Below are 21,163 nucleotides of genomic sequence, written 5' to 3' on the forward strand. Positions count from 1 at the left end.
GGGGCAGAGAGAGAGGGAGACACAGAATCTGAAGCAGGCTGCAGACTCTGAGCTGTCCGCACAGAGCCCGACAAGGGGCTCGAACTTCCGAACTGAGATCATGACCTGAGCTCAAGTCAGACGCTTAACCGACTGAGCCACCCAGGCACCTGGTGTGATATTTTCTTAATTTTTGGCCAGATATCACAATCTCCACTTCTTTCTTTTTGTTGTTTCTTTTTTCTTTCTTCCTTCTCTCCTTCATTCCTTTATGTCTTAAAGTTTAGCTAAGTTTCGTTGGACGTGTTTCTAATCAGTTAAAGTCTAAGGTACGTAATTTGTTAATGAGATAGTCAATAGTTACATAATGTAAGTTCAGTTGAAAATTTTTCTGATAATCTAAAGCCTCTAAGTGACATGGCTTACATTATCTTCTACCTTGCTAAACACGTTTTAAAATAAATGGTTGGAGACTGAAAACTCGGCCAGTCACCAAGTGTAACTTGTTTCCGCTGAATTTTGGAGTGAATTTCCCTAAATACCCTAAGTGTTTCTATTTTGCATAATGTGTGTGTGTGTGTGTGTGTGTGTGTGTGTGCTTATAAAGTGTATTTCTTTTACCACCAATACAAAGAGTAGACGCTTTGGACCAGATTCCACCTGAGACATGGAGGAAAGACTGTCCCTTTTGCCTGGGGGTGGGGGCTTTTCCTCTGTGGGCAGGTTCTTGGTGGGTGAGTCCGTGATGCCGTGTGCTCTGGCTGGCTGCAGCTTTGCTCTGCTCTGCTTGGGTCTTTAGCAAAGGCTGGGGCACGTCTGGAAGGAGGCCAGGGAACGGCGGGGTGTTCCGTGCGGCGGGGACTTCAGCCTGGTGACAGATCACCCGTCTACCTGGCTTTCTCGTATCCTTGAAACTCAAGTTAAATTATCACCACCCATGAGATTCTCTTCATAGTCCAGCGGTCATGGCATGTCGGAGGGTTCTTTCCCTGTTACTCTGACTATGCCTTTATGCCAGCACTTACCGCGTTCCCTTGGAATTGTTTGTGTACATATCCATCTCCCTCGCCAGACCGTGGACTCTCAGGACAGTGACTTTTCATCCCCGGACACAGGAAGTATCCGGTAATGACTAATGAGCTGCTGGATTGCACTTGGCACACGTCCTGTCTTACAGCCTTCTGCTCCCTTTTTTTTTTTTTCTTTTAAGAGAGAGAGAGCACGAGCAGGAGAGAGGGGCAGAGGGAGAGAGACTGAGAATCTTCAGCAGGCTCCATGCTCAGCACGGAGCCTGACGTGGGGCTCGGTTCCACGACCCTGGGACCATGACCTGAGCCGAAATCAAGAGTCAGGTGGATGCTCATCCGACTGAGCCACCCAGGTGTCCCAGGGCACTTAATGCGGTTTATAAAATCCCGAACTGGACTTTGTTAGAGATGCCTGCTGGGAGCGGTTTCTGGAACTCCTATCAGCAGAACCATGCCGCAGTAGAACCCTTTAGCTGTGCTTCAAAGACGAGGGATGTGCCTGGCTAAGGCATGTACCATTTTGACCTGTCCAGTTAGGGACTGTATTGAAATGATTGGGACAGATGTGGGAGGCACTTGTCACCCGCACTTGCGTGTGAGTTTCTTGAAGACAGGGACCACATCTTGCTTGACTTGGGACTACATGTGCCTGGAAAGAGTGTTTGGGTCCTTTAGAGGACTTTCTCTAAGGGCCTCTTGACTCAAGGCAGCTGTTCCACTAAGTTTTTGTTAAGGGGCTTTCAACATTTGGGTCTTTTTTTTTTTTTTTTTCCATTCACTGCAGCCACTAGGGGGCAATGTAGCTGCATTCTTTTGGAATGGCCATCCTGGGGAGCATGCCTCCAGGCTAGATCCCCTAAAATGTGATGAGCCCCGCAACCCCCCCCCAAATGTGTTGGAGAACCTATGGCATAAAGATCTCACCATCACTGTTGTTCTTTTCAAATGTGTTTCCCTTGTTTATTTGTGGGAGCTGACTGATTCCATCTTTTCTAAACAAGAAAAGGACCAAGTAGTAACCACCAGCTGGTTAAGTTAATTATTAAGCCCAGCCAGTTCTGGAGAGAAGAAAAGTAAATAGGAAGAAGAAGAAGAAGAAAAAAAAGAAAAAAAAAAAAAACCTTTGTGCACATTCGTGTAAGGATTACAAATTGGCACAATGCAGCCCACAGTGATTCCCATTGGAGTCTTGGAGGGAACACTACTGAGAAAGTGATGGGACTGGTGTCCATATGAATGACAGACTTCAACCCTTCTCCTGAATGAGTCTTCTTTCAAGCTCGAATGGGCTGGAATCATAGACGCCAAAAATTAAGCTACCAGCTGCCCATAAGAAGGCATGTCCTTTTTTAGAACCAAGGTGGTAGTGAAATGAAAAAGAATTCAAGACATTGCCTTTAAAAGAAAAAGCAACGACAGCAACACCAACCATGAAAGTAAAAAAGAATGATTATTTTGCTTTCGAGTGAGTTACCATGTTGAATTCCGGTGAGACGGACGCTGTGATGTTCAAGGGTCTTAAAGCAGCTTGGGTCCTTTTCTTTCACAAGAACTGCTTCCAAAGAAGTTGTAAAGCCTATCTATTCCAAAGTTCTAGAAAATTAATTATATCTAAAACAAGATAAATAGTCCAGTTTACGGTTTCATGGCATCTTGAAATTGCTGACCGAGTGATGGGGTGATTCAGCTCCCAGGGCATTGAGGGAGTCACTGACCTGGGTTTTAATTCTCTGCTGCTCCCCCTCCCCCCACCCGGTGACAAGGGTCAGGCTCTCCGTCTTCACACTGCCTCTGTGGTTCACACTGCCTCTGTGAAATACAGGGCGATTGCACAAAGGATGTCAAGACCTCCCCCAGGTCTAAACAATCCTGTATTCCTTCTCCAGGAGGTAACCCTTAGGGACTTGCGCTTAACTTCCTTCTGTTTCAAAAACACCGCTGTTTGAGAGGCAACACGAAACACCACAACCGTGATACAAATTGCCATTTCTCCATCCACAGTCTACCTTTTTTGCAGAGGGCAGGATCTGGCAGGGTTCAAGATAACGGTCGGAACCGATACAAGAGGCTCTTTCCGATGACATTAGCGTGGATGTTACCGTTTAAACCACGTAAATTCAGAGTGTTGGCGCCTAGAACAAAAACTCGAGTCCAGCATTTGCCCTCTGCTCACAGTTGAAGTGGGTGGTGGGTGCTTATTCACGGTGGGTAAGAAAATAAATATACTGACATTTCAAGACTGCACAGGCATGTAGGCTGACTTTGGAGTTTTTGGATCCTGACGTTTTTCCTTCCCGCCTTCCCATAGGGAAGGAGTGAATGCCCAGGTCTTCAGGTGTCTGTCTGGAAAGCTGGTAGCCCTCCAGAAGAACAGTTCGGTGCGAAATAAAGTTCCACCCTTCACCTCTCTAGGAGATAGAACTTCTCCAGCCGTTTTACAGAAGGCACGTCATGGAAATGAGCCATGTGGCCCTTGTGCCTGTTCGGGGTTCCTTTTTGGTTCTTTCTTGGTCTTATTGATCTGTCGGTGGCATTTGCAAAGGGTGAGATACCCAGTGATTGCCTGCCAACTGCTTGTCACGAATTACAGCTTCCCTCCTCACTTCTTTGCTCCTCGCAGACGCAGACGGTTGGGTTAAGAGGGGTGGCTGGCCTCATGCTGTCTTCCCATAAAATCTGATAAAATCTCGGATGCCCGAGGGTCTAGGTCATAACGCTTTTGGAGTGGGGCCTCCTTTCTTTTGCTCTTTCCCCACAGGGCCCATCCACACAGAAGTACTAGAGGAATGCTTGGGGAGGGGCGGGGGACGGAATACAGTGCAGGGCCACCACTGGCCACTGTCTGGGGCTGCCCTTGCTTCCTAGACTTTGTGGGGAGGAGGGCCCGCTGGGGCCCATCTGTAACTCGGGGAGAAACACCGCGAGCTCAAAGGAGTGAGTGCATGCAAAGCCCTTAGCACCGTGCCGGGCGCAAAGGCGCAGGCGAACTTTGGCCTCTGGATTTTAGCAGCACGCTCGAGGACGCTGGGGTAGGAAAGCCTGGGCTGCGGAGGCCGCCCGCCCGGGTCTGAATCCCCCGGCCTCAGAATGTACCTTCGGGAAAGTCTGAAAGCTTCGATTGCTTCTTTTGTAAAACGGGGAGAAAGGAGGCCTTGATGCCCTCGCGGGGGCGCGCGAAGCAGAGGGCGCGTGCCCTACCCCCCCCCCCCCCCCCCCCGCTGCGGCTGCGAGCGGAGGCGAAGCGGGGCCGGCCGTCGGTGCCCACCGAGGACCCTGCCCACGCGCGGGCGCCCCGCAGCCGGTCCCGGAGGCGGGAATCCTTCCCGGCGGGGGCGGGGGCGCGCCCTGGCCGCCGCCGGGAGTGGCCCGGGCAGGGCGAACTTGACCCCGGCCTGGCGCGGGCGCAGCGGCTGGGCGAGTCGGGGGGCCGGGCCCGGGACCCCGCCCAGACGGCCGCCGGGTCCCCTGGGCTGGGCGCTGCCGGCGGAGCCGACGGGGCGGAGAGGAGCGCGGCGGGGGGAGGAGTGGGAGGAGGGGGCCGGTCAAGGGAAGTGCGACGTGTCTGCGGAGCCCTTTTATACCTCCTTCCCGGGAGCCGGGCCCCAGCCGCCGCCGCCGCGCTCGGAGCGTCCCCGCGCCTCCGCTCCCGGAGCCGCGCAGCGCCCAGCCCGCCAGCATGTCGGGGGTCAAGAAGCAGAAGACGGTAGGCTGCGCCCCCCGCCGCGCCTGCCGGGGCCCCGCGTCCCACTCCGCCGAGCGCACGAGCCGCGGGGCGCGGGGGAGGGGGAGGGGAGGGGAAGCGGGGGACCCCCGGGCGGCCCTCTCCGCCAGCGCCTCCGGGAACCTGCGCTCCTCGGGGTCGCCGCGCCCGGGAGCGACCTCGGGAGCTTGCGCGGCGGGTCCGGGGCGCGGGAGAGGGGCCGAGGCAGGACGCTTCCTCCCTTCCCCAAGGGCCTCCCGGGACCCGCCTTTTCTTCCGTGTGAGCTCCGCGCCGCTGGGGTGGGCGGTGGGCTGAGCCCAGCCCGGTGCCGCCAGGTCTGGTCGCTGGGCGCCCGTCGGCGACAGCCACCGGGGCTTGGTCCACGCAGCCTCCTCGGAGTGCGCTTTAATGACAGACCTCACGGAGGAAGCTGCCGCTGTCTACACCCGCAGCGCTTAGCCCTCCAGCTGGAGTCAGCTCCCTGGTGGCATCGGTTCCGGGCCCGGGGGTTCCTGGGCTCGGCGGGTTAGCTGCTTTTAGAGGCTCGGTTTTGTCCGGAACTAATCTGCGCCCCCCCCCCCCGCCCCGTTATGGGAGATAGAGGGCTTGTCAAAGAGAAAAGTTCCCTTCTCACTCAGCAGTAGGGGCTCCTGTTAATTTTGCATCCTAAAAATGGCAGCTGTGATCCTTGACCGGACCTGGGAGGAGCCTTGCGGAAGGCGTTTGGGCCACACCAGGTGGTCTGCAAGCCTTCCGTAGGTCCCAGCCCGCAGTCTGACTGCTGAGCATCCGTCCTCACCACGCTGCACGCCTCAGGTTGATGATTGTGGTTACCGCATGGGTTGACCCCGCTCCCGTAGTTAGACTTGAACTTGGCACATAGTAGGCGCTTGATACGTGCTTATTACTGTGATTATAGACTGCCTATTACTGAGCTATCTTTGAGGTCTGTTCCTGGCGGGCTGGGAGGAGACGTGCAAAGCCAGGAATTGGGGAAGGGGCCTGGTGGGGCGATTCAGGGGCTGCAGGGAAAGGGGGTGGGGGCCCCCTCGTTTCTGACCACACGGCCCATCCCGGCAGGAAGGCCCAGGAGGAGGGATGGGATCCGGCTGCCTTTTATAGGAGCTATTTTAAAGTGGGGAGACTCTCAGTATTGTGGTAGCTTTAAAAATATTGTTAAGTGAAAATCACTTGTGTTTTAGTCCCATTTAGTCCGGTTAGTTTCTGTAAAATTCTGAATGGTATCTTTTAAGTAATGAGCTGCTGTGGCACTTGGTAGCTTTGCAAATGGGGGTGGGGGTTAGTTCTTTCCTTCCCTGTTCTGATAGGGAGCCTCCTCAAGCCTTAGTAAGGAAGGGGTGGGTGGGCTTTCCCTTCATGCCCCCACGCCGCAAGAGCTGTTGGAGCGAGTGGGGTTGGAGACCAGGAGCTTTCCACACTGATCCTGGGAACTGTGTGGTCAGAGTGTCGAAACGTGACCGCCAGAGGCCTCGCTTTCTCTGGTTACACATTTTGAACCTTCTCTTTTTTCTTTGGGGTGTGTGTGTGTGTGTGTGTGTGTGTGTGTGTGTGTTCTGTATAGGATTCAGTTAACACCTGAAAAAGCTGCAGGGTTCCTGAGCTTTTATTTAGCCAACACGATTATAATCCAGGTACCAGCGCTCGTGCCCAAAGGGCCAGATAGATGCGATTGGGTCAGCCAAACCAGCTTTAAATGCATGGGAAATCTCTCACGCTTTAAATGCTAACTCAAGATGTGTTCTGAAACCTTGCGGTCCAAAGCAAAAGATATCCACGTGTGTGGCCTCTGAAATAATCATTATTTGAGAAGTGAGCCTTGCTGCTCTAGGAAGCTCTCCTAGAGGGGAGGCTGGGCTTTTTCAGAGACTCACGGGAGCCATTACATTCTTTTCTGCGTTGTTAAAGAGGATGTTCAATATACAGTCGCCTGCAGTAACTTCAGACACTTGTTGAGCCCCTACTGTGTGTCAGGCAGTATCCTGGGATGAATACATCTCTCCCCACCAAATTTTTTTTTTTTTTTGCCACATTTTCAGGATGAGAGACTCGAGGATGATTTTCTCACAAGCTTGACCAAAAAATGTAGTGTTCTTTAAAAAGGGAAGGTAGCACATTCTTGCTGGGCTCCACATCCTTACCATGAAAACCAAAGATGGCTGTGTGTCACAATGCTCCCCTCCGTCCCTTGACTTAACTCTAGCCTGGCCACCAACATCCCCCCTACACACACACACGTACCCAGGAGAAGGAAGGAGTCAGAGCGCTCCAGAGGACTGGAAAGAAAGGCAAAGGCCTGATTCTTGCTTCTTGCATCATTTCCTGGATTAGCATTTTTCAAGGCAATGTTATTATGTTCAGACAATATTATTGTGTCCTGGAGACAGGAGACAGACAATGGACCTAAAAAAGACAACTGAGATAGGAAAATATTTTCCAAAGGCCCCAACCAACCAATGGTTGGGGAGGGGGTGAAGGGGCATCGGAACCTTAGAGTTATTCATAAATGTAAGAGATGATCTACCTTTTATTATTTTGTTTAGTGTTTTCAAGATTGTTGATTTTATTTTGATGAGAGGGAGGGAGAGCAAGCATGAGCAGGAGAGGTGCAGAGCAAGAGGGAGAGAGAGAATCCCAAGCAGGCTGCACACTGTCAGCACAGACCCTGACTTGAGGCTCGATCCCCCAGAGCGTGAGCTCGTGACCTGAGCCGAAATCAAGTCAGACGCTTAACTGACGGGGCCCCCCAGGCTCCCCTACCTTTTATTATTTTCAAGATTCTATACAGTAGGACATTATTTTCCCAACAGTAGCTACTTTTAGACCTATTTGGAGATGCTGTCCAAGGCAAGACATGAATTTTAGATGAGTAAACGTTGGAAGGAAGGAGGAACCAGCTGGAAGGAAGGAGGAACCAGCGCTCCCCCAGAGGCCACCCTGTATCTCACTTCACCCGCACCGCAGCCTGCACCCCCCCCCCCCAGCAAACGGAGCCTCATCTCCAAGGGAGGAGAACCCCAGGAGCAAGTCAGGATTCGCATTCAGGCTCTTGTTCCCTCCGTATCCTTGGCACATAGTACCCCGTCTGTAAAATGGAGGTAATGACCACTTACCCCTTACAATTCTGGTGAGGGGTGAGTGATCCCTAAAGAAAGTATCTCGCACAGCTCAAGGCCCGGAGCGAGCACCCCGGATGTGGTAACTGTTGTTCCTACACTACACCGTCCTGGTGGGGCAAACGGGGAGCAGAAAGCACAGGTCCTACTGTTCCGAACGCCGAGTACAGAAGAACCACCAGGATATTTCATAAGAGCACACAGCTGCGGGCGTATAGAAGTGATAATACACACCCTGACTGTGAAAAGCTGGACAGGAGACCAAGGGGGGTAAGCAGTGTGTCCAGATTATCAACACGGTTTTGCCAACCACCTTGGCCAACCGAGAAAGGCCTTCGGTCAGTATTGGACTCACTTCTCTCCACCCTTCCTGTGCCTCCGGCTGTTTCCAGACCTGCCTCACAATGAATGTTGTCCAATTCGTGCCATGATTCCAAATCGTCTTTTGTGGACTTTTACAGTTAAATGCACTCCACCCTGACATAGTTATCTGTGTCTTTTGTCCCTTTTCCGTTAATGCAGGTGGCTCTGTGGTTTGCTGAGGGGTGAATTCGGCGTAACTTGAATGGGGAATGGGGGCCGGAATGGATGAGGTCGATCTCCGTTCTCTGGGAGATCACTGCTTATTTCAAAATCTATCAGTAAAGAGTCAAGGGCCCTCCTTGGTCTTCGTGCTTGCAAGTCTTAGGAAAACACAGACACCAAAAGCAAATGGATATATAAATATAATGGTGTTTCAACTCCCCTTGCGTCCCCTGGGTGACTTGTTCATGTGACAGCGGAAAGGGCACGCATGCCCAGCAGCCTGGCGTACAACCTGGAACCGACTAGATGCTCAACACGTAGCTGTTGCAGAAATGCCTACAGAATTCATCCCAGGATGAATTCGCCTTGGGTGATCTGTATTCTTCTGAGATTTCCCCTTCCCCCTGTCTTATCTACATGTCCTTGCGCGGTTGCTTATTTTTGCCTGGGTATTTGTCATTACCACTGATAAATGACTTGTAGGGATTCTTGGAGGCTTAGGATGAATGGCCTTTTTTTTTTTTTTCTCCCACCTCCGGGGAGAGTTTGCTTTTGTTTCTGCCCGTGCCTGGGGCCACTTTAACCTAAATTTACCACTTGACGAGTCTCAGACCACCCAGGTGAGGTGACTTGGAGGTGCAGTTTGGCGCACAAGGGCCAGCTGTAGACTACAAGTGCTGACGCCCACCCCGCCCCTTTTTCCGGATTCTTCTAGTGCCGAGGTGGAGTGTCCTCCCCGGTCAGGATCTCCGAGTGGGGTAGGAGGTGGGTGTATTCTCATGCACTCTTACTTGCTGGGGGGGATTCTGAGCTCCCCCGCCGCTCACCTTGACAAGGGCTCTTTTCATTCTTCTCCCTTGGACATGTTCTGGGCTTCAGTTTCTGATTGATTTCTCTCCCTGCGAGGCCGTCAGAATCAGTTGTGAGAATCAGTTCACACCTGCCCCTATCAGGACAAACGTAGCTCCCTGCTTGCTTGCCTCTTCCCGGTAGATTTTAACCTGGTGGTTTCTTATTATCTTGTCAGCTTTCGATGTTTCCAGTGAGATTATTTTATGTTGTAACTTGCATTTTTTTTTTCTACTTGTTTCCGTGGAAGGAAATGTATATGACCTTGACCATCATTGCTGCAAATGGAAATCTCTGCCTCTTCTGGATTCTCTGTGTGTCAGTAACGTTTCATATCATTTCTTTACCTTCTGTATTTGTATCGTTCTTATAAAGGGAGAACTTTAAAAACAAGGGGCACCTGGGTGGCTCAGTCAGTTAAGTGTCTGACTTTTGATTTTGGCTCAGGTCATGATCTCACAGTCCCTGGGATCGAGCCCCATCGGGCTCTGGGCTGACAGCTCGGAACCTGCTTAGGATTGTTCTCTCTCTCTCTCTCTCTCTCTCTCTCTCTCTCTCTCTCTCTCTCTCCCCCCCTCCCCCTCCCTCCCTCCCTCTCTCCCTCTCCCCCCCCTTTGTCTCTCTCTCTGAATAAAGAAACATTTAAAAAATAAACATAAATACAAGTGCCTTAAAAACTTAAATCAGTTTGCTAGTCAGAAAGATTTAATTTAATCCTTTTTCCCTACAAAGTACTAATGTCGGGGTGGGGGGTGCTTACCTTGTCTTGATGGCTCTGCATGTGTGGGCGTCTTTTGAGATGGATACGCTCCTGTCTCATCCTTAGTGTGGGTCCAGTTCAAGTGCATTCCGGTCTGAAAGGCCCCCTTCTCCTTGCTTCCCCATGCCCTCCTTGGGTACCCCGAGGTCAGTGCTGCCCCCAGCACCGTTCTGGGGGAGGTGTGGCGAGGCCGGCTAAGATCCTTGACACTCTCCGCCATTCCCAGGAGCGTGGGAACTGGATTTCTGCCCTTGTGTGACTGAGCTGGCACTGTGAGGGGCTCTGGGGGCTGCTGGGGTCTGTCCGGGATCAGAAGCAGGCCTGATGCCCTCTGTTTTCAGAGCCCCCAGAGCTACTCGGCCCTCAAGCCCAGTACCAGGCACAGGACACCAAGCCCCTTCTCAGACTCGCACCGGCATCTAAGCACCCTTTGCTTTCCATAAATAGGAAATAAAGCTTTTCAGGAAGGTCAGTTAACAATAACATTCTATTTGGGCAGATTTGGTCTTGTTCCTCTTTTCCGCCTTTTCGATCATCAAAACATTTTTGCACTTTAGAACAAATTAGTGCACGAGATGGAAATATTTCTTCTCTCTGCAAGAGGGCCACTGTCTAAAAACCTGAACCAAAACTTTCTTGTGATAACACATGGTGTATCCAATGATTTCCACCACTTGGCTCGTGTGACTTCCTTTGAAGCCTTATCAGCAACTCTTTCTGCATTTCAGATTTACTCCGGAAGTCCATTTTGCTCTAACATGACTGCAACATAAACACGGCAGGTTTCATCTATCCAGCACCAAATATTAACTTCTGGCAATAAAACTGTATAGCTTTTCTAAACATTGCATACATCGGTTATGCAATCATTAAAGGTGATGCTACATCATTAAAGGTGATCATTTGCTTTAAATATCTGGTGAACATCTACTTTATGTGTTTTGTTATGAAAAATATTGATATTTATCTGCCAAGTGTCTGTGGCCAGTCTAATAATAATTACGTTTTTCCTTTTTCTTTTTACTTACTAAAAAAATTTTTTTAATGTGTATTTTTGAGAGAGAGGGAGGGGGAGGGGCAGAGAGAGAAAGAGAGGGAGACACGGAATCTGAAGCAGGCTCCAGGCTCTGAGCTATCGGCACAGAGCCCGACATGGGGCTCGAACTTGCGTACCGCAAGATAATGACCTGAGCTGAGGTAGGACTGAGCCCCCAGGTGTGCCTTTCTCCTTTTTAATGTATGCTGGGTTTGTGCCTTGAAAATCATTTGCAGACTTGACTTTGAGACTTGAATAAATCACCTAGGGTGCAGTCTGAGATGTTATCCCCATAACCCCATTCATCCGTACTCTCCCCAATCATCATTTATTTGTGGGTAATTCATGTCTTCCCAATTTCTAGCAAAATCAGCAACTCAAGATGTTGGCGATGATTTTTATTTTCTTGTATTTCCTACTGTTAAAAACCTGAATTCACTTTTGGAACGTCCGTATGTGGTCCCATTGTATACTATTTTGTTTCCCTGAAGGTCTCTTAAAATCTTTCCCCTTTTTGTTTCCTGTCAGGTCTTCACGTATGTATCTGTGCATTGGTTTACTCACCAATCATTTGCTGAATAACTTAACCAGGATCTGGTCTTGCCGTAATTAACTATAGCTACTAAAGCCTTGTAGTTTCCAATTATAGTTTTTTACTCCATTCAAACTCTGTCATTAAGTCTTTTGTAAACACAGCATTTACTTTTTCTAATTGTAACACCCCACCCACAGCCTTTCTATTCTTTCAACCTTCTGCCCAGTCAGTACTCAAGCGCTCTAGGCCAAAATCCACAAAATTCCCAAGTAACTTCTTATACAATTGTTTTTCTTCTTTTTTTTTTCTCATATAATTTTAAAACTCTTTTCTCTACTAAGCTAAAATTTTAAATTATTTACTTTTTATTTGGGCTGCTCCTACTTAAAAAAAATATATATATATATATATTTAAGTTTACTTATTTATTTAGAGATTGAGGGAGAGCTCGGGGAGGAACAGAGAGAGAGAGGGAGAGAGAGAGAATCCCAACCAGGTCTGGGCTGCCTGTGCAGAACCCTACTCAGGGCTCGACTTCACAAACTGTGAGATCATGACCTGAGCCAAAATCAAGAGTTGGATGGGATGCTTAACTGACAGGGCTACCCAAGTGCCCCTTAAAAATATATTTATTTTATTTTATTTTATTTTATTTTATTTTATTTTATTTTATTTTATTTTATTTTTTTATTTTTATTTTATCTTTTTTGTTTTAATTTTTGAGAGAGCGAAAACACAAGTTGGGGAGGGGCAGAAAGAGAGACACACAGAACCAAAGCAGGCTCCAGGCTCTGAACTGTTAGCACAGAGCATGACATGGGGCTTGAACTCACAAACCGTGAGATCATGACCTGAGCTGAAGTTGGAAGCTCAACCGACTGAGCCCCCCCCAGGTGCCCCTAAAAAATATATTTTTAAAAGAACCCTAGCATTTTACTTCTGGAAGAAAAATTCAGAGCTCATCTTAATAAGCCCTTTATAATTGCGATTGATACACAGCTTTTAAAACCTTTGCCAAGGCTTGTGGCCACCTTCCTGGCCAGCTGGTTGGTGACACCACCATAAAGGTAGAACTCTGATCACTCACTGCATACCCAGCACTTTTGTCTCAATCATATGCTCTTTGGAGGAAGCCCAGCCCATTTTTCTGCAGCTTGGTTTCTTTTATTGACTAGGAAGTATTCTCCATAGATGAAGAAAAAACCACTCCCAAAGCTGATTATCGGTGAGTCATGAGTACACCCTGATTTAGCTTTCACATTTTGTTTTGACATTCTGGAGACAGAAAACACAGACCAAAGAGCAACATTCGAAAAACGTGAGGGTACCATTCTGAAATATTTTCTCATTAGCCGGCCTGCTTCTCGTTAGAAAATTCAACCCGCTCCCCCAACCTCACTCACTCTTCCTTAAGCCTTCTCATACGGTTTAATCGTTTTATCAAGACAAGAGAAAAAGAGATGTCAATGATTATATGCTGTGCGATACAGATAAAACCGTATTCGGTCGAAGCTGGACCTTGTCAGTTGCGCATGAAAGCCTCAGTTCTTATAGTTCTCGGAATTTCCAGTCTAACCTCAGAATCCATCCATGTGTACTTCTCCCAAGTTCATGACCTACCATGCAGTCAATTACGATGATTGTGTGGTCCTGCCAGGCAAATCTACCTAGATGGTGAGTCCCAGCAGGGAGTGTGTTCCTAAAGTGTACAAGTTACAGATCTTGGGCCATTGGGTCAGTAGTACAACGACGTTGTGAGTAGTTACTAAAAAGTAAAAGAAAAAATTGTATATTCATCCCACTGTGTTTAATCGTGAGTAAGGAGAGAGCTGATACAACCGAGACATTAGAATACCACCTGAGGGATTTGCATACGCACCAGGAGCTTTGATGTGGAGAGCACGTTGTCTTAGAAAATCCCTTCTCTGTTGTGACTTGTTTATCTCCAGCGCCAAGCCCTTCTGCGTTTGGCACCCGATTCAGAGGGTTCCTGTGCTTTATCTCATTTAGGCCTTAACAGCTCATGAAGCAAGTGTGTGGACAAATAGTCAGAAGGGAACTCACTTCACTGAAAAGAAGTCTTTGGAGAGTTCCCCACAGGAGATGCTAAAAATCGTATTAGCCCCTCCGTGGTGAATAAGGTGTTTATTTCACAGAGGGAATGAGATTCAACACCCAGTAGCAAAAGCGCAGCTGGGTTGGGTAACTAGTATGCTTCATTTGTAAAATATTTTGGCAGCTGCCTCGTGGTAATACCTCACGAAGATAATAATGGATTCTGCTTAGAGATATTCCCCAGCACTTTTTAGAAAAGAGTGAATGGCAGGTGTTAGCAAATGTTGTGACCTTTGCCATCGCACGCTCTTTTCCCTTTTGGTGACATGAGGTGAATAATGGGAAAATGAATTTTCTTTGTTTTCAGACGCCACAAGCATGGGCAATAGTTTTTTGCTTATGTTTTTATTTTTTTCACTTATTTTTTATTTTTTTTTTAAAGAGAGACAATTAAAAAAAATTTTTTTAACTTTTATTTATTTATTTATTTTTTAAATTTTTTTTCAACTTTTATTTATTTTTGGGACAGAGAGAGACAGAGCATGAACAGGGGAGGGGCAGAGAGAGAGGGAGACACAGAATCGGAAACAGGCTCCAGGCTCTGAGCCATCAGCCCAGAGCCTGACACGGGGCTCGAACCCACGAACCGCGAGATCGTGACCTGGCTGAAGTCGGACGCTTAACCGACTGCGCCACCCAGGCGCCCCAAACTTTTATTTATTTTTTAGAGAGAGACAGAGTGCGAGCAGGAGAGGGGCAGAGAGAGAGACACACACAGAATCCGAAGCAGGCTCCAGGCTCTGAGCTGTCAGCACAGAGCCCGATGCAGGGCTCGAACTCACAAACCGTGAGATCACGTCCTGAGCCGAAGTCAGACTCTTAAGGGACTGCGTGCCCTTGTTCCCACTGTGTCGGTATTTAGCAAACACGAACAGAATGCTTTGTTCCCGCTAGAACTGCTAATACTCGAGCCAAGTCGTAACTGATTTCTAGATGGTAAAAGCAGACTGGGCCACCAGTGCATTTTTCATACAATAAGGATTTGGCCCAAATGGAGGTTGAGGCTTAAGGATGTTGGCGACCAGACAGCGACTGATTGCACTTCACTGGGGACCGATGAGGGGCACCTAGAAGCTGTGAGATTGTAAGAGGCACCTTCCACCATGGTTGGAAGAAACATTTTGGGAGTTGCCCCATCCTGTCATCAGGAGGTCAGTAAAGTCCCGGGCCACCTCCTCAGTGACAAACAACAGGAAGGCCTAGATTCCAATTTCAAGGAGGCCCGTATGTGGGAGGCTGGAGCCTACCTTCATGGTGTGAAGGAGAGCAGCACTGGCCGTGTGTACTAATAGGCGGGGCGAGACTGAACCCCTTCCTGGAGCAGGCTCACGCTATTTTCAATGAGGAGAGTAGTGTGGAGACAGTCTCGAAATCACGAGAATCCACGTCGTCTCCGTGCCAGACACCCCGGAAAGAAAGTTCCGTCAAAGGGATGTGTCGTCCCTGCACAGGTAGCTACTTTAATGAGTGGAAAAACCGGAGTCATCACGAGTACCTGATTTCTTCCTTTGTGTGTGTGTGTGTGTGTGTGTGTGTGAGTCCACCGTTTAATAAGCCTTTTAAACGTCACGCAGTGATACGAATTCTTGATTACATTATACATCTCCCTCAGGGTTCAGAAAGGTATCTCACTGATTCATCTGGGTTCCCTAAACAGAGGGAGGGACAGAAATGAACTCAGGGACTTTCCAGAGTCTTCTCTCACAGTGACCTACGAAGCACTTGCTGTTTTCGTCCAGTTTATAGTCCAGGACGCTCAGGCTCGTTGGGGTTATGTAACTTGCCTCGGGACACGCGGCTGTAAGTGGCCAAGCTGGGCCAGACGTGTCTTCAATCATTCTCTTTCTTTTGTGCCTTACTGTAACGGATGTGAGGGATACTAAGACTCCCCGAGTGAGGATTGTTCCGATCCTTTAGACATCACGTTTAGATCCCGTCTCCGTGGATGCGGATGAATGCCGCGACGAATCCAGCAAGATGCCGCGCTTCCCTCGAAAGGAAGGTCCCTCAGGGGCTTTCTGGAATGTGGTGTGCTCCTCAGAAGACGTGGACTTTAGCAAACGCCGTTAAAAGGCAGTAAATTCTAGTTTGGATGAGGCTCTGCGGCCAGCGTTGGGCACAGCGATGTTTGGAATCCAACCCAGCATCTCGCTCGAGTAACACAAAGCTCCAGTGTTCCAGGGGGTGAATGCGTACACTCAGGAGTAAGTGTCCGTAGAAGTAATTGCAGTGACTCACATGTAAGCGTGGCCTTTGCCTTGTTCGTTATGTGAGCGCCGCACAGGCAAGCCCTCATGGGCTACGCGTCCCCAGAGCCCCCAGGCTGCGTGCCTGGCCTCTGCGCGTGCTAGACCAGCACAGAATTTTAATCCTTCACCATGCGAGGGGCCCGTATCCTCGGCACAGCTCCTAACCGGGACCAGTCGCCAAAGTGGAAAAAAGTTACAGAGGGGTATCAACACAGCCTGAGGCCCACCGTGTACAGGGCCGGTGTTTGGAAGGGCGACTGAGACCTGTGTCAAGCCCCCGAACCGCGCAGTTTGGGGCACGTGCTGAATGCAGTCACGTGTCTCGGGGAGACGCGATTTGATGTGTGCTGTGTTGGCACAGGGGTGAGTGTCGCGTCCCTGATCTGTAGGGGGCCTCCCTTTCTTGCATCACACTCTTCTCACTGATCCGAGCAGCTCTCCAGAATGGGTAGATCACAGGCGAGGACGCTAAAATAAAGAGAGGGGGACGGGGGCAGGGCGCCCGGGTGGCTCAGTCTGTTCAGCGTCCGACTTCGGCTTAGGTCACGATCTCACGGTTTGTGGATTGGAGCCCCGCATCGGGCTCTGTGCTGCCAGCTCGGAGCCTGGAGCCTGCTTCGGGTTCTGTCTCCCTCTTTCTCTCTCTCTCTCTCTCTCTCTCTCTCTCTCTCTCTGCCCCTCCCCTGCTCATGCTCTGTCTCTCTCTCAAAAATAAATAAATAAGCTTTAAGAGACAGGGCCTTCTTGGGAACCAGCGGCAACCCCAGGTTCCCAGGGCCCCTCGCACCTCATTTTGTCTCCACCGACAGAGGCTCAGGGACAGCGGAGTGATTATTTGAATGAATTTGAATGTTTGAATTCTTCCCGGGATTGCACCAACTCACTGTGTGTCATGAGACATTACGTGGTCTCGTTTCCATCGAGAGAGCTCGGGCTGTAACAGCCATAACAGGTGGATTAAGTGCTTGTGATAATTATCCATGTGTTTATATGTCTCTCCAGGACGCAGGGAAAGTTGTATATTCAGGTTTACTACTGTGTGTGTGTGTGTGTGTGTGTGTGTGTGTGTGTGTGTGTATTTATTTTAACGAGGAGGCTGGGAGCTCAACCATTTCTTTGCTGCTAATTCTTCCTGGATTATGCTCTTATTTCCATGGAGCATAAAAATTCTGCCCTTTTAATGGTGTCATCCTGGTTGGCTTTGTGAGCAGGTGCCTATAACATGTGGAAATGGTAATTATCTCAAAAAGTGACTGTAGATAGAAACTCGAGGAAAGACATGGATGGGTGTCCAGGAGATCTCTGGGTGGGGGTGGGTGACCCTGTGTGCTAGGAGTTAGGAAATTATGTCCTTGGCCCCCAACCCAGCCCCTCCCCTGTTTTGCTATAGCCTGTAAGCTAAGAACAGTTTTTATATTTCTTTATATGGCTTGGTAAAAAAACAAAAAAACAAAACAAAATCAAAGGAGGAATTCTATTTCGTGACGTGTGAAAAACATATGAGATTTGGGGCGCCTGGCTGGCTCAGTCGGTTAAGCGGCTGACTTCGGCTCAGGTCATGATCTCGCAGTCCGTGAGTTCGAGCCCCGCGTCAGGCTCTGTGCTGACTGCTCGGAGCCTGGAGCCTGTTTCAGATTCTGTGTCTCCCTCTCTCTCTGCTCCTCCCCCGTTCATGCTCTGTCTCTCTCTGTCTCAAAAATAAATAAACGTTAAAAAAAAAAATTAAAAAAAAAGTATATGAGATTTAAATTCCAGTGTCTATAAACCAAGCTTATTGTAACTCAGCAGTGCCCGTTCATTTACACATTGCGGCTGCTTTCGTGGTAGAGATGTGTCTGTGCAATAGACCACGTGGCCTGTGAAACTGAAAATATTTACTGTCTGACCCTTTGTGAAAAGTTTGCCATTTCCTGCTGTTGACAGTGGGGGGTCAGTGTGCTGAGTTCTGACTTACTCAGGTCCCTGGCCTGTCAGCCTAGCCCCATATCTGCATTCAGAGGCCTGAGTGCCTAGTCTTCCTTCTCGAGCACCCCTCCCCCCCTCCCCCCCCTCCCCCCCCCCACTGAACTGTGTTTGGTTATTTTTGAGACAGAGAGCAAGTGAGGGAGGGGCAGAGAGAGGGGGGGAGAGGGAGACACAGAATCCAAAGCAGACTCCAAGCTCTGTGCTGACACCTTAGAGTCTGACACAGGGCTCAAACTCACAAGCTGTGAGATCACGACCTGAGCCGAAGTCAGACGCTTAACCGACCGAGCCACCCAGGCGCCCCTACCATTGCCTTGTTTTTTTAAAAAAAATTACTTTTAAAAAGGTTCCTAGAAACTCATTGTCATTTCTCCCGTAATGATACTCTTGAGGTTATTGTTCATTTATTGTGACACATGGTATTCTCTTTACAGAGACCCATGGGAGAAATTTCTATCTGGTCAAAGTACCAGAAAGGTTCTATTTTTCTGACGTGTTTGTTTGCTTTGTTTTGTTTTTGGCATCATCCTCTGGAAACTGTAACTTGTGCAACTGTCTGGGTTTTCAGCCTCAAGATGCCTGCCAGCAAGCTCAGAAGTGAATTCGAGGCTCACTTTCCTTTTTTTTTGTAGTAGATTTATGTTTGCTGCCCTTTCGCGGTATGTCCTGTGTTGTTTTCCCATCTCTCTGTCTCCTACGTTTCCGATTCGTGAGCTTTTGCTCTGCTCCTTGTATCTTACAAGTCACTGTACGTTTTTTAAGCAACTCTGCAGAACGCATTAAATTAAAAATCAGATGCATTTGAATTCTGGTTCCAGAAAATCATGGAGCTGTCCTTACGGTCCCATCTCAGAGAGCACCGCACCCTCTCTCTCTCCCCATTATTTTGCGACTGTTCAGGGCTCTGTGTCTGCAGGGCCTTTGACACCAGTCCCTGAAATGTTCACTGGGTGCTCTGGGGTCTAATGTTCCACCTTTCCTGGACGCCTATAAACAAATCACTTCAGGATGGATAAAGGCATAGACCAAAGGTCCTTCCTCTAGAATCCAGAGAACTCAGGACAATTGTGAACAGAGATGAGGACGATATTTTCTATGACCTCCAACAGAAAGTATCGCTTCTTTGCATGAGGAACCCACCCAACGAACCACGGTAGCATTAGCAATAGTTCTGATTATGTCACTGAGAGAAACCACAGACGTTTTCATGTCACGTTAGGTCGTTGCTGATGTCACCCAAGATATCTGTGTCTTTTACTACTACAAAATTAAGACACCTGTTGTGGTGGTCTGAAGAACCAGAGCTTGTTACGTAATAAGTTAATAAGGAAGGATAGTTATTACTGTATTGTAATTAAATTTTTTTTTAACGTTTATTTATTTTTGAGACAGAGACAGAGCATGAACAGCTTCCGATTCTGTGAAGCAGGCTCCAGGCTCTGAGCCATCAGCCCAGAGCCCGATGCGGGGCCTGAACCCACGGACCACGAGATCGTGACCTGAGCTGAAGTCGGACGCCCAACCGACTGAGCCACCCAGGCGCCCCTGTATTGTAATTAAAAAAACCCACTTCTCATAGCTACGGTTCATTGTTTGTCTTTGCAACCCTTCGTAATTTATTGAGTGCACTTGAAGACTTTTCTTTTTTTCTGAGAAGGGATCTGGCTTCTGTCGCAGCTGGCCACCAAGGGGTTTCTTGGCTCAGAAAAGAGTAAGAAACCTCTGTGCACAGGTGCATTCATGCACGCACACCGCCTCGCACTGTTTCATAGCGTCCACGGACCTCCTACAGGGCCTATGTCTAACGTCCGCAGTCTGAGAATGCATGCCCTACTGACTAGAATTCAAGGCAGTGGCAGGCCAGGTGAAGGAGGGTTTTTATCTTGTTTTATTTTTTAAGGCTCCATTCAAGTGGATCACTCAAAGGCACGGACCTACAAATGCCGTCCCAGTCATGTTATTGGTTCTGGCTGTAATGGTTACACGTCCTCTCCTTCCTCCATAAAACTACAAGGGTATCTGTCCCTATAAAACAGTCCTCTTAGGGGCTCCTGGGTGGCGCAGTCGGTTAAGCGTCCGACTTCAGCCAGGTCACGATCTCGCGGTCCGTGAGTTCGAGCCCCGCGTCGGGCTCTGGGCTGATGGCTCGGAGCCTGGAGCCTGTTTCCGATTCTGTGTTTCCCTCTCTCTCTGCCCCTCCCCCGTTCATGCTCTGTCTCTCTCTGTCCCAAAAATAAATAAACGTTGAAAAAAAATTAAAAACAAAACAAAACAAAAAAACAGTCCTCTTGGCTTTTGCCCTATCAACTCTTGGAATTTTCCAGTGAGAGATTAACAACCTACTTTCATGCTCGTTGATTTATAGTTTCTATTAAAAAGAGAGTTGAGGGGCGCCTGGGTGGCTCAGTCGGTTGAGCGTCTGACTTGGGCTCAGGTCATGATTTCTCAGTTTGTGAGTTCGAACCCCGCGTCGGGCTCTGTGCTGACAGCTCAGAGCCTAGAGCCTGCTTCGGGTTCTGTGTCTTCCTCTCTGTCTCTCTGCCCTCCCCCAGCTCTCACTCTGTCTCTCTCTGTCACAGAAATAAACATTTAAAAAATTAAACAAAATTTTTTTAATGTTTATTTATTTATTTTTTTTTTTTTGAGAGACAGAGAGTGTGAGCAGGGGAGGAGCACAGAGAGAGGGAGACACAGAATCCGAAGCAGGTTCCAGACTCTGAGCTGTCAGCACAGAGCCCGACGCGGGGCTCAAACCACGGACCATGAGATCATGACCTGAGCCGAAGTCGGACGCTCAACCGACTGAGCCACCCAGGCACCCCTAAAAAAATGTTTTTAAAGAGATTTGAGTCTCTGACTTTTCAGAGCTCGATATGTATGTATGCCATAAGTTTGGAATTGGATAACAAGTTCGAACACCACCAGAGGCTACTGACATAATACCTTTCATGTGGTTCTGGGCTGCAAATGGTTCTGTTACTGTTTTTATTGATCAAGAATATTTATTGTTCACGTACAGGGAAGCCAAGTTTCACTTGAGAAGATCATTCTCTGCTGATACCTATGTGCTGTGAGTCCCTGGTTAGAATTCTCTTACGCTTGCCTGTGTCTTGTGTGGTCCCTTAATTCACGAGACCTGGCTGCAACCTTAGAGACCATCTGTCTTGTCCAGTGTTTTTCAACCCTGCTAAGCTTCCCAGAATATTGATGCCTGGACCCCACTCCCAGAAAATCCGACTGGATTGGGGTCTGTGTTGGTTTCTTTAAAAGCCAGCTAGAAGATTCTG

The 21,163-nt window shown here is 48.8% G+C and overlaps 1 protein-coding gene across 1 annotated transcript in view; it reads left to right on the top strand.

Moving 5' to 3' along the window:
• The first annotated feature begins 4,530 nt into the window (after positions 1–4,530).
• PAPSS2 (3'-phosphoadenosine 5'-phosphosulfate synthase 2) overlaps positions 4,531–21,163 on the top strand; it is a 73,761-nt gene continuing 57,128 nt past the window's right edge. Inside the window, exon 1 of the mRNA XM_047826135.1 lies at positions 4,531–4,710. Coding sequence (XP_047682091.1) covers positions 4,684–4,710 — 27 coding nt within the window. The 5' untranslated portion in view covers positions 4,531–4,683. The remainder of the gene's footprint in view (positions 4,711–21,163) is intronic.

This window comes from Prionailurus viverrinus, chromosome D2 (genome assembly GCF_022837055.1).
Source record: "Prionailurus viverrinus isolate Anna chromosome D2, UM_Priviv_1.0, whole genome shotgun sequence".
In the NCBI taxonomy this organism is placed as follows: domain Eukaryota; kingdom Metazoa; phylum Chordata; class Mammalia; order Carnivora; family Felidae; genus Prionailurus; species Prionailurus viverrinus.